Below are 9805 nucleotides of genomic sequence, written 5' to 3'. Positions count from 1 at the left end.
CATATACCCTCAGAAATTCACATTGCAAGTCGAGCTTCGTTGATGAGCTTCCTCAAAAGAGTATCTTTTCTCATACTCTCGTAAGAAATATCATAGTCACGATTAATAAAGGACTCCGAAAAGGCACTCGGAGCATTTCATTACCAGCATTCAAGCCTTTGATGCTCAAGTCTCGGTGTTTTGATACGGAAACCGTTCCCGTGTTTACTCACCTCCCCCAAAAGGGCTGCGCATGAATGGCATAGATGCAGAAGCCGCACAGCGAAGCGCCCAAGATTGTGCAGTATAAATTCCAATTATGCAATCCGGTGAAGAAGCTCTCGATGTGAGACTCTCGGCGCGAAATTGCCCACAAATACCGGTTGATGCTGTGCAGGTGCATTGAAGGAGGTCAGGAGAGTAATTCCTCGAGATTGCCACACTCAATCTCACCCCGCTTGTGGGCACAATGTGTGGGTGTGACTGGAGAATGGGAAACATCTGGAATTTATATCTCTTGTACATTTAAATTCCACCCCTTCGGCTCCCCTTCCCCGCCACGGCGAACTGACAAATAGTCTTGGCGTGGCGAGAAGGGAAAACAATACTGTCTTCCCGCGCCAGTGAAAAATCACATCACACAAGACAACTATTTGGCGAAACATGAAGCAAACTCCAGCCTGAGAATTGGGTTGCTCTCGCATAGCATGCAATAAATTCTATACAAGAGCATTCGCCGGGGAAAATATGCAAACACGACACTCAAATGGCACTTTAAATCCCTTTTCAAATTTTCACAAATAACTCACAATGTCCCAGGATGTCTCAGGATGATGCCCAATGCATCCGCATACAAATGCCGCGATGGATGTCTCGTGCATCGCTTCCGGGCGTGCCTAAAGTGTGCAATACTGGACGCCGGGCGTGTTCTGTCGGATCCAGGTCAGGAAGCTCGTGACCCGGGTATTCACGGACGGTGTGGTTGCGCACTGTGAGCCGAAGCTGGCCAGCGAAGTGAGGTACAGCAGTCCGTTGCGAGGATTCGTCCACATGAGTGGTCCTCCGGAATCGTACTATGGAAGAATTCATTTCACCACTTTGCGCCTTAGAGCAGTTCGAAGACCACATCTCACCTGACAAGTGTCTCTGCCCGGCGTGAAGGTGCACAAGTGGGACGTCAGAATGTTGGGATTGTTGAGTCTTGAGGTGCACACCGAATTCGCCACCACGTCGAGCGTAACTCGCTGCAGGCGATTGCTTCGTGGTCCTCCATACTCGAGTGTTCCCCAACCGGCGGCCTCGACTCGAGTGCCCTGGGAAAAGACACCAAATGACTCAGCGACGAATTGCATCCTCACCTCTTCTGATTTCACTAATGCCCTCCCACTGGCCAAAGGGTGAGTGATATGCCAAGTTTAGTGAGTTCTATCCGTTGAATTTTTCATGATTAATGTTTCCGGTTCATGTCGCTGTATTATCACTCAATTTATATGCGAAGCAAACTAATTATAGTTCGTTCAATGTCAGGCTTTTTCGTGAAATAGATATTAGAAATGCCAGTTTTCCTTAGACATTATTTGGACAAGAATAGGAAAAAATTACGCTAAATTGCATCTCATGCACTTTAGGACATATTAAAGTGCTTAAAGATGCAGTGTTGCCTTCGGAATATCATTATAGGATGTCTCCTGAGGGATTATGTTGCCTTAAAGACATTAGAACGATCGATAGTCGCACACTGTGCAGAATAACTTGCCCGGAGACTGTTTGTCGATGGACGAGAGTGCAGAATTGTCAATTAACCCACCTGAAAGGTGTTTGCGCTATGGAGAAAGGGGAGGCAGACTGGCGCCACTCCGGCGTTGAAGAAGATAAGCGTCCGAGGCTGCACCAGCGCGATGTCATTGCGACTGGGGTTGGCTAGATAGCCGGGATGCACAATGTAGCGGGAGACGGTCAGGAGTTGCGTGAAGGGAGTGTCCAGTCCGGTGCTGAGGTCATGCTCTCCCACCAGCAGCCCTGCTCTGGTCACGGCCACACTTCTGGTGCAGTGAGCAGCGGTCAAGGCGTGACTGTTGGAAACTGAAAAACAGGTGAGCTTTTAGCGTGCGAAAGCTCTCGTCAGCGAAATCATTGCACTAACTTATCACAGCGCCGCAAATCACACTTCTAATCCGAGAGTCCACAAGTCCTGCCATCATCGGAAATTCATTCACACCCGCTTCAGTTCCGCCAACAATTCTAGACTAATTGATAAAGTTCCTGTCACTCCAGCTCTCTGTGTGGCAACAAAGTGTTCACCTCACCGTTCGTCTCCGGCCGCATTCGCATGGTCTTGCGGTCAGACTGCACAAGAATCGACCGCCGAGTGACGTCCTGGGACTCCTGAAGCCCACAACCAAGGTGTTTCCCACCGACTGCTCGATGATGCGAGTGGTGCCGCAGAAGGATAGCGCCCCCGAGAGACTGGCCAGTCCTTCTCGGGACACGAGGACGCGGTCATTGCGGCAATTGGTGCTCTTCCAGATGCAATATTTGTCGAAACAACATGTTGAATTTCATGAAAATGAAAAAGAACATGTTTTTCATTCATAATTGGCAAAAAACACATGCCTTGATAGCAAATATTTTGCAAATTCAGACGAAATGCCACCTCTTTAAATATTAACATTATTTGTACATGTTTTCTTGTGATATTGCAGAAATTTATTAGAAATGAAATGTATGTCTTTGTGTTTGAGATGAAGCCGCATGTCTTGCCACAGAGCTCAAGATAGAATGGTTCTAGGAAAATATATAATTTGATTATTTCCTAAGAAATGCAAATACCAATTATGAGCTATCACAGTAACAGATAAGAAATTTTGTATACCGAGTTTCCTTATCAGTGAATTGTAACTCACCGTCGGCAATTCCATCACTCTGCAGTCAATGTGGATGATCATTCCGGCCGGAGCCACGGCTGTCCAGCGACAATTCTGCTCTCCTCTGTACCGCTGTGGATATCCTGGCGAAAAGACGTCGTAACTCCTTCCGGCCACGAGTGTTTGCCTGTAATCGCATCCCTGCTGAGCGGTCGCGATGGCCAGAAGGCAAGTCGCAATCGCTGCAAGAACCGAGATAAATGTTTTGCCATTTCCTGACCACCTTTATTTGCCATTTGGCGCTGTGCAAAAGCGACTGCCGGCATATAAAACACTGATAACGCGAAGTCATTTTCACAGCTGATAAGTGTTTTATTGAACTGCATTTACCTGCCTGCAAAGTGCCTTTCATTTCCTGCCAGAGAGTGAGAGAGACGCGATGGGGAATCGATGATGCTCGCAAAAATTCTACTCCTTCACCGTCAACCCACGAACAGTGACTGTGAGAAGACTCCTCAACCCACGCAACTCCTCACGACGTGTCGCCCTCTCGCACTCCATCAACGCCGCTCTTCCTCACAAATGGTGTGATAAGACAATAAATTAATTATACCCACGAATTGTCATGTTAATTGCGTGTTCAACTTCCCTGGGACGAATTCTCACTCTCTCGCTCTCGAGATTCAAAAACAGCTCTGCAAATCCGCGTGTAGGTGGAATTTTTTTCTGGATGGCTGAGGAGGCAGCTAAGCAAATAGACATTTGAATGCCGATTGTCGAACAATCTACGCAATTTCTCTTCGTCAGCGCCAGCAATGATAAGAATTCCTCGTGAAACTCTCCGTGTTCTTGACATTCCTTCACTTTCAGTTGCATTTTCCTCATTGGCATTCGCATTTCCACGTGTAATGACAAAAGTCTTCAAACGAACAGAGGAAAGGAAGAAAGCAAACTTCCGTGCATTGATTTCGAGAATTCTGGGAATTTTCAATAGCATCTGTTTGAGAATTTGAGTTATTTCAATTCAAAGTCTTCAGAATTATAAACTCCAGTGGACTCTAGAAATTGCAATATTCCCTGTCAAATTAGTTTAATTTAATTCTAAATCAAGAATGTGTCGTGAAAGCTCAAGGAGGGAGCTTTGCAATTATGTTAGAAATCATCAAAGCTCCTCCTCAACGCCACTGGTTAAGTGTGATTTTATCTCTTATCTGTCTCTGTGTCGATTTGACAAGGTCTCGAGTAAGGCCGTCGCACTGAAATACTCATTACATGCCCACAATATTTATTGTCTTCATTGTAAACTGATACTGTGCAGTGTGCTCTTCATGCCACTGAATGTGTGCTGATCGGGGTGCTTATGGCCAGGTGCAGAGCTGAAGTTCATAGGAGAAGACCGTGCCCGGACCGCAAGGCATCAGCAGAGGATCGTTGATCGAGCGACACTGCCAGAAGAATTGCGCATGATAGGACGGGAAGAGCGTGTGAAGTTGATCTTGGCTGCAGTCTGGTGGCGGTCCGTAGCCATCTTCATCTCCATTGCCTCCTCCTCCGCCTCCGTTTCCTCCATTTCCACCATTTCCATTATCCGTGCATGGCGGACAAGCAGTTGTGGTTGTGGTCTCAGGACACGGAGGACAAGTTGGTGGACACGGAGGACAATCAAGTCGGTCCACTGGCGAGGAGTTGATGGGCACTGAAGCGCCCAGGAGAGCCACTAAAGCCACAAGAAAAACGGTGCCTGACAAGAGAAGATATAAAGAATTGAAATCACTGACTTTTCGCACAAATTTCAGCACTTTTTACCACGCATCTTCACTAGAAAACCTTCACTGTTGCTTTGTGAACTTCGTCTTGACTTCCCGCACATTTATACCCACTCAAGAAGTCATCAGTCTTGCCAGCAATTGAATATCTTGCCATCAAGCCATGCAACTTCAATCATTATCACATATTAAATTCTGCCAAATTCCACGAATTTCCATCAGAAACCGCAGAAACAGTCAAATATGCTGGAAGTTCACATTGTCTCTGGCATGATGGATTGTCTCGTGTGATTAGATATCATCGGTTAGCAGAAATTTTGGGCGGTTCCTCGCGAAAACGTAATCAGCAAATCACTGTTCAGTTCCAGGAATCACGAAAATGGAGAAAACCCCAGCAAAGTTACTTTCCCGTAGCCTTTTAAGCTCAGCTAACAAGGAAATTCCTCATTAAAGCGTCGGATGTAGTTTTTACTGTGCACTTTGTGGTGTATTGAGGAAATTGCAGTGCTCAGCTCTTAGCCAGCTAAGTTGATTGGTGCAAATATTTGAGTAGTATAGCAGACATTTACATAATTCACTATCATAATTAATATGCCTTGGCAAATTCAACAATAGAACAGAAGCAACAGAAGCAATTTGATAGCTTCTCAGTGCATATAATTCATGATTGCATGTGAAATGAGATCTTAAGCAAAGCGAGAAAAGCTATGATATTGATATTGAAGAGAAGAACGAACATTTTAACTACATTTCAATGAATTTTTTACATAAAATAGACCTCTGTTATAATTCCATTAGTTTAAAATGTGAATTCTTGTTAATCGCGGCTGAAAGTCACTTGAAAAAAGATTTACCGAGAGGGAAAACGTGAGTTACTGAAAAAGGGAATAATTTTATTGATTAATACAGATTAGAATGGAATATTTGAAAGAAAATTAAGAGATAAATTGATGAAAAGTGGTAGTGATGAAAATTTGTGGAAAAACCTGAAGAAAAAGAAAGAAATGTAAGCTGAATTTTGGGTTAAAGTCTATGAGAAAATTAAATGAAACGTCCATTAGAATAAAGTCCAGATTCTAACAGATCTCTAAACTTGCTAAATATGAAATTACGTTACTCCGTGAGTGTTATAAAATGCATAAGAATTTTGAGAATTAAAGAAGAAAGCTAATCTCTTAACTTAAGAGTGTGCTTTCGGCGCTTTCGCATCCAAGACGCATTTGCCATCGAATTATCCGTGACACTTTTTATTGACTCCTTCAGCGTTTCTTGAATTTATCAAATCAATTTTTTAATTACACAAATTTTCTGCTTATCTATGCATTGTTACAAACCTGATTTTTAATACAGCCTACATTTAATACAGCCTTATGGCTCTACTAAATAATTAAAAAACCAATAGTAATACGGAAATCCACACAAAATGCACTAAATAAATTGTGTTCTAGAAATTATTTCTTAAGTTTACTAGCTTCAAAGTGTCTTAATAGACATTTTTTCATTGATGAAACAATTTCAGAGACACCAGGAAAGTAAAAAGACAGCAAATTCTTCCAATTTAGCAGATATTTATTCAGAAATCAGCTTTTCTGCTCTTCCGCGAGCGTTTTTTCTCAGAAGAAAGACGCCGAGCAGGCGTTGGACCAGAACTGCGGTTGAACGCACACTTGCTGGGCGAAGTCGAAGCACGTTCCGGGAGCACAAGCGCGGGCCACTGGCAAGCCGATGCCGGCGCATTGGTAGAACTGCGTGGCCGTGCGACTGGGGAACAACACGTTCCTGTTAAACTCGTCCGCCGAGCACACTGGCACCGTGCAGGAGAGTCCGCCGTTGCTTGGCGGCGGTCCCACGCACAACTGATTGTCCGGCGGCGGCTCTTCTGGCGGCTGCTCCGGACAGGGCGGACAGAGCGTCGTGGTGGTGTCTTCGGGACAAGGCGGGCAAGGCGTGGGCAGATCGAGCGGCTGGCAGGGATTCACGGTGTCAGTGGGACGGCTGGGCGGCGACATTGGCGGAGACCACTGCCACAAGTGCTCAGGCACGCACGTCTGCCACTCTTCCTGGAACTGCGTGTACGGCGCGCAGTGCCTCACCTCTGCGCCCTGCGCCCAGGCCACGCACTCCCAATACCTCGTGGGGTCCTCGTGATTGCGCCACAAGCGGCCAAACTCCCCGCGAGTGCGGCATCCCGGCTGCCCGTCGCCGGACTGCGGCATCGGACGGCCTCCGAATCCTTCAGCGACGCCTATGCCGACGCACAGGCCAAGAACAAGTAATCCAAAATGCGCCATCGCGCGTGTCACTGTATATACTCGCCCAGGAGATCCACCGGGTGTCTTTTATAGGCTCCCCATGCACTCCTCAATCATCCGATAAGGTCCGTCATTGGCGTTAATTAAAAGGGGAGCCGAATTAACTCGTCACAATCTGTGATGGATCAACGGTCAGATAATCTAACTTGAGGTATTTGGCGAAAACAAGCCCTTTTGTGCCCAAAATATCCTCCGGAAGTTGTGTGAATCACATCCTGGGTCATCTTCTTGGTAGACAAAGAAATTCTGCTCGTCAATTCCAATTAATCCATCAAAATATATCCGAAAAGCACATTGATAAGTTTGATATTGAAATTCATGGCGTTTTGATAAGGAATTCAGAGAAGTTTCCCGGACATTCCGATCAATTCTGTGCCTTAAATTCTATTATAAATACTTCTTTTGTGAAAATCTAATCAATTTTCTGACGAAATAACCATTTAATCGTAGAAATTTGGCAAAAAATATTTATTTCCCTCCACTTACCGACCAAACAACTTGAGAAAGCTTAAATAGAGTCCCTCGCGGGATGAAACGGGGAATTGTGTCCGGAATTCAGGAAGCCAGGCGCGCCTTTCGGTGGGTTCATCTCAGCTTGAGGACGACATACAGAAGCAGCAGGATGGCCAGCACGAAGAGGAACATGTAGCACATGTAGTTGCGATGACCGCCCTTGCCCAGGCGCAGCACCCGGCCCATTGTGTTCTTCAGGATGCCTGACGTGGACTCCATGTCGTCGTCCATTCCCACCAACAGGCGATCCTGAAGGCGCACTTCGTTCCCGATGTCTATCGTGAGTGTCTTCAGGGCGCCAATTTTGCCCTTCAGCTCCTCCGCCATGCGCTCGTTCTCCTCCTCCAAGGCATCGTGGCTGCTCGATGGGGCGCTCTGGGGCACCGGCTGATAATTGTAGCCCTGCGATCGACGCATCTTGTCGCTCTGGCGCGCCACTTTGCCAAAGCTTTTTCACCTGGAGCGACACGTGAGATTTTGCAAATTTCTAGGTAATTTGCCACTCTAGAGGTTTATTACTCGTCTGACACTAACAATTCGTTCGCTCTAAGTCAGGAAATGCATTTAAAAGGATGGTAAATAAAGCGTGAATTTTTACTTTTGCGCTGTCTCAGAACTGTCAAATACGTGGCCTTCCAGGATTCCCGGGCCTTCCAATGGACGTTATCCAAGCACACAACCAAATTCCACATCCGAGACACAATATTATCTATGAAAAATGAAATTTGATGATTTGAAATATTCAGTAAAATTCTTGGTAAGTCGAAAAATATAGTATTAAATGCTAAATAATGTAATTTTACACTGCAATATTGTAAAAAGAGAAATAAAACAACAGACTATCTGGCGCTATTCATTAACCATATGAAAATCAATGATATTTGTTCACGCCTAAATCTTATCAAGCATTTCTTATCAGAATTCAAGGGTCATTCTTCGCGATTGCTGACCAAAATACACAGAGAAACGAAATGCGTAAACAAATAAAGCACAATTAGATGGATTATAGGGGATTTTTTCTACGCAGACCCGATAATTTGCACGTGTCTCTGGATGTGAGTGCGAAATTCTTTCCCAATCGCTCAGTTTCTTGCCAAAAATCGTGCAACATGGATGTGATTTCGTACTGGACAGAAACTGGGGAGTTTACTCAGAGCACTTGGCTCAAAATACTGCGGATAATTGGTAAATTTACACATTTGTGAAGAGTTAGAGGAAAATTCAACAATGTCATTATAGGAAAAGATGGCTTCACTCTTTGGGTGACTGTACCGTTCATCTGGACATTTGTGTTATACTGGACAGTTGGAGGATTGTATCTGCTGATGGATATCACTGAAAAGCCGGCTTTTCTGCGAAAGTACAAGATCCAACCTGGAACAAATGAGCCAATGAACAGAGAGAAACTCACGAAATTGCTGAAAACCGTGCTTTTCAATCAATTTGTCATCGGTTTCCCGATGGCGTTTCTTAATTGGCACGTTATGAAGGAGAGAGTGGACATGAATGTGGTGGAACTCTTTCCATCACCGGCAAGAATCCTCCTGGATCTTATCGTTTGTCTGCTTCTAAATGAGATTGGCTTCTACTATAGTCACCGCTTGCTCCACAGTCGTCTGCTGTACAAGATAATCCATAAGAAGCATCACGAGTGGACAGCTCCGATCGCCATTTCAGCGATGTACTGCAATCCCATTGAGCACACGTTCAGCAACCTTGTTCCGCCCTTCTTGGGCCTCTTCGTCATGAGAAGCCACCCTGCGACAGCGTGGATTTGGTTCAGCATCGCCATTATGGGCACCTTGAATGACCATTCGGACTACCACTTCCCATTGCTGCCCAGCCCAGAGGCGCATGATTTCCACCATCTCAAGTTTAACAACTGCTACGGTGTTATTGGACTGCTCGATTGGCTGCACGGCACTGATAAGATGTTTAGGGCATCGCGGGCGTTCGATCGACACAAAATCTCACTCACCATTGCGTCGCAAAGGGAGAAGTTCCCAGACATTGTGAAGAAGACTCTCTGATTAGAAGGTCACTTTCCCAGCTGACTTATCGCTCAGAGGCAATAAATTTATCACTGATATTAATTTTGACGCGGTGTTGGCAATTTTTCAATTCCATTGCGAAACTTTCAGCCCTGAAGTAGTCCCGAGGATTCGTTTCATACATTTCGCGCCGAAAGTGGACACTGGAAGTCGCGGAAACGAGACTGGAAGTGGACGTGAGGTTGTGTGAGTGAAACTTTCTCTTCCAGTCTAATTTTAGAGTGAAGTTCACGTAAACAAAGTGTTTTCTGACCATCAATTTGCCTCCTATTGCATCTCTGGGAGAATTTAATGGTCTCGAAGTACAATCTGGCAGTGAA

At 45.3% G+C, this 9805-nt stretch overlaps 4 protein-coding genes across 6 annotated transcripts; 1 reads left to right on the top strand and 3 right to left on the bottom strand.

The window, feature by feature from the left end:
* Nucleotides 1-764: 764 nt before the first annotated feature.
* On the bottom strand, nt 765-3455 carry LOC132255671 (venom serine protease 34-like). The gene is made up of 7 exons (XM_059751784.1): nt 3234-3455; nt 2883-3085; nt 2286-2498; nt 2123-2225; nt 1787-2061; nt 1113-1292; nt 765-1052 (listed from the first exon to the last, which is right to left on the bottom strand). Exons 1-7 carry the CDS (start codon nt 3253-3255, stop codon nt 876-878), a joined length of 1173 nt encoding a protein of 390 aa, XP_059607767.1. The 5' UTR covers nt 3256-3455; the 3' UTR covers nt 765-875.
* A 2718-nt stretch (nt 3456-6173) lies between these two features.
* Nucleotides 6174-7276, bottom strand: LOC132255672 (uncharacterized). The gene has a single exon (XM_059751786.1). It carries the CDS (start codon nt 6898-6900, stop codon nt 6223-6225), a length of 678 nt encoding a protein of 225 aa, XP_059607769.1. The 5' UTR covers nt 6901-7276; the 3' UTR covers nt 6174-6222.
* Nucleotides 7277-7368: 92 nt separating this feature from the next.
* On the bottom strand, nt 7369-8119 carry LOC132255673 (BET1 homolog). Of its 3 annotated transcripts, none has more exons than XM_059751788.1 (2): nt 7954-8119; nt 7369-7891 (listed from the first exon to the last, which is right to left on the bottom strand). In XM_059751788.1, the coding sequence occupies exon 2, from the start codon at nt 7849-7851 to the stop codon at nt 7507-7509; it is 345 nt and encodes a 114-aa protein (XP_059607771.1). In that variant the 5' UTR covers nt 7852-7891; nt 7954-8119; the 3' UTR covers nt 7369-7506. The 3 variants fall into 3 exon arrangements, with proteins under 3 accessions (XP_059607771.1, XP_059607770.1, XP_059607772.1); XM_059751787.1 differs by having other exon boundaries at nt 7969-8110; XM_059751789.1 differs by having other exon boundaries at nt 8033-8100.
* A 424-nt stretch (nt 8120-8543) lies between these two features.
* LOC132265942 (fatty acid hydroxylase domain-containing protein 2-like) lies at nt 8544-9464 on the top strand. Its single transcript, XM_059766742.1, has 2 exons — nt 8544-8619; nt 8674-9464. Exons 1-2 carry the CDS (start codon nt 8544-8546, stop codon nt 9462-9464), a joined length of 867 nt encoding a protein of 288 aa, XP_059622725.1.
* Nucleotides 9465-9805: the final 341 nt, after the last annotated feature.

This window comes from Phlebotomus argentipes, unplaced genomic scaffold (genome assembly GCF_947086385.1).
Source record: "Phlebotomus argentipes unplaced genomic scaffold, Phlebotomus argentipes genome assembly contig_5, whole genome shotgun sequence".
NCBI lineage: Eukaryota > Metazoa > Arthropoda > Insecta > Diptera > Psychodidae > Phlebotomus > Phlebotomus argentipes.
Note: the sequence above shows the minus strand (reverse complement) of the source record. Positions and strands in the feature narration are given on the sequence as shown.

Excerpts from the sequence above, each read along its gene's own strand:
- LOC132265942 (XM_059766742.1), top strand. The coding sequence starts at position 8,544 with ATGGATGTGATTTCGTACTGGACAGAAACTGGGGAGTTTACTCAGAGC. Across the intron at positions 8,620-8,673 it reads CAAAATACTGCGGATAATTG|GAAAAGATGGCTTCACTCTT; the intron begins GTAAATTTACAC and ends ATGTCATTATAG.
- LOC132255673 (XM_059751788.1), bottom strand. The coding sequence starts at position 7,851 with ATGCGTCGATCGCAGGGCTACAATTATCAGCCGGTGCCCCAGAGCGCC.
- LOC132255671 (XM_059751784.1), bottom strand. The coding sequence starts at position 3,255 with ATGAAAGGCACTTTGCAGGCAG. Across the intron at positions 2,499-2,882 it reads GAGTGATGGAATTGCCGACG|AGCACCAATTGCCGCAATGA; the intron begins GTGAGTTACAAT and ends TGCATCTGGAAG. Across the intron at positions 2,226-2,285 it reads AATGCGGCCGGAGACGAACG|TCTAGAATTGTTGGCGGAAC; the intron begins GTGAGGTGAACA and ends TTTATCAATTAG.
- LOC132255672 (XM_059751786.1), bottom strand. The coding sequence starts at position 6,900 with ATGGCGCATTTTGGATTACTTGTTCTTGGCCTGTGCGTCGGCATAGGC.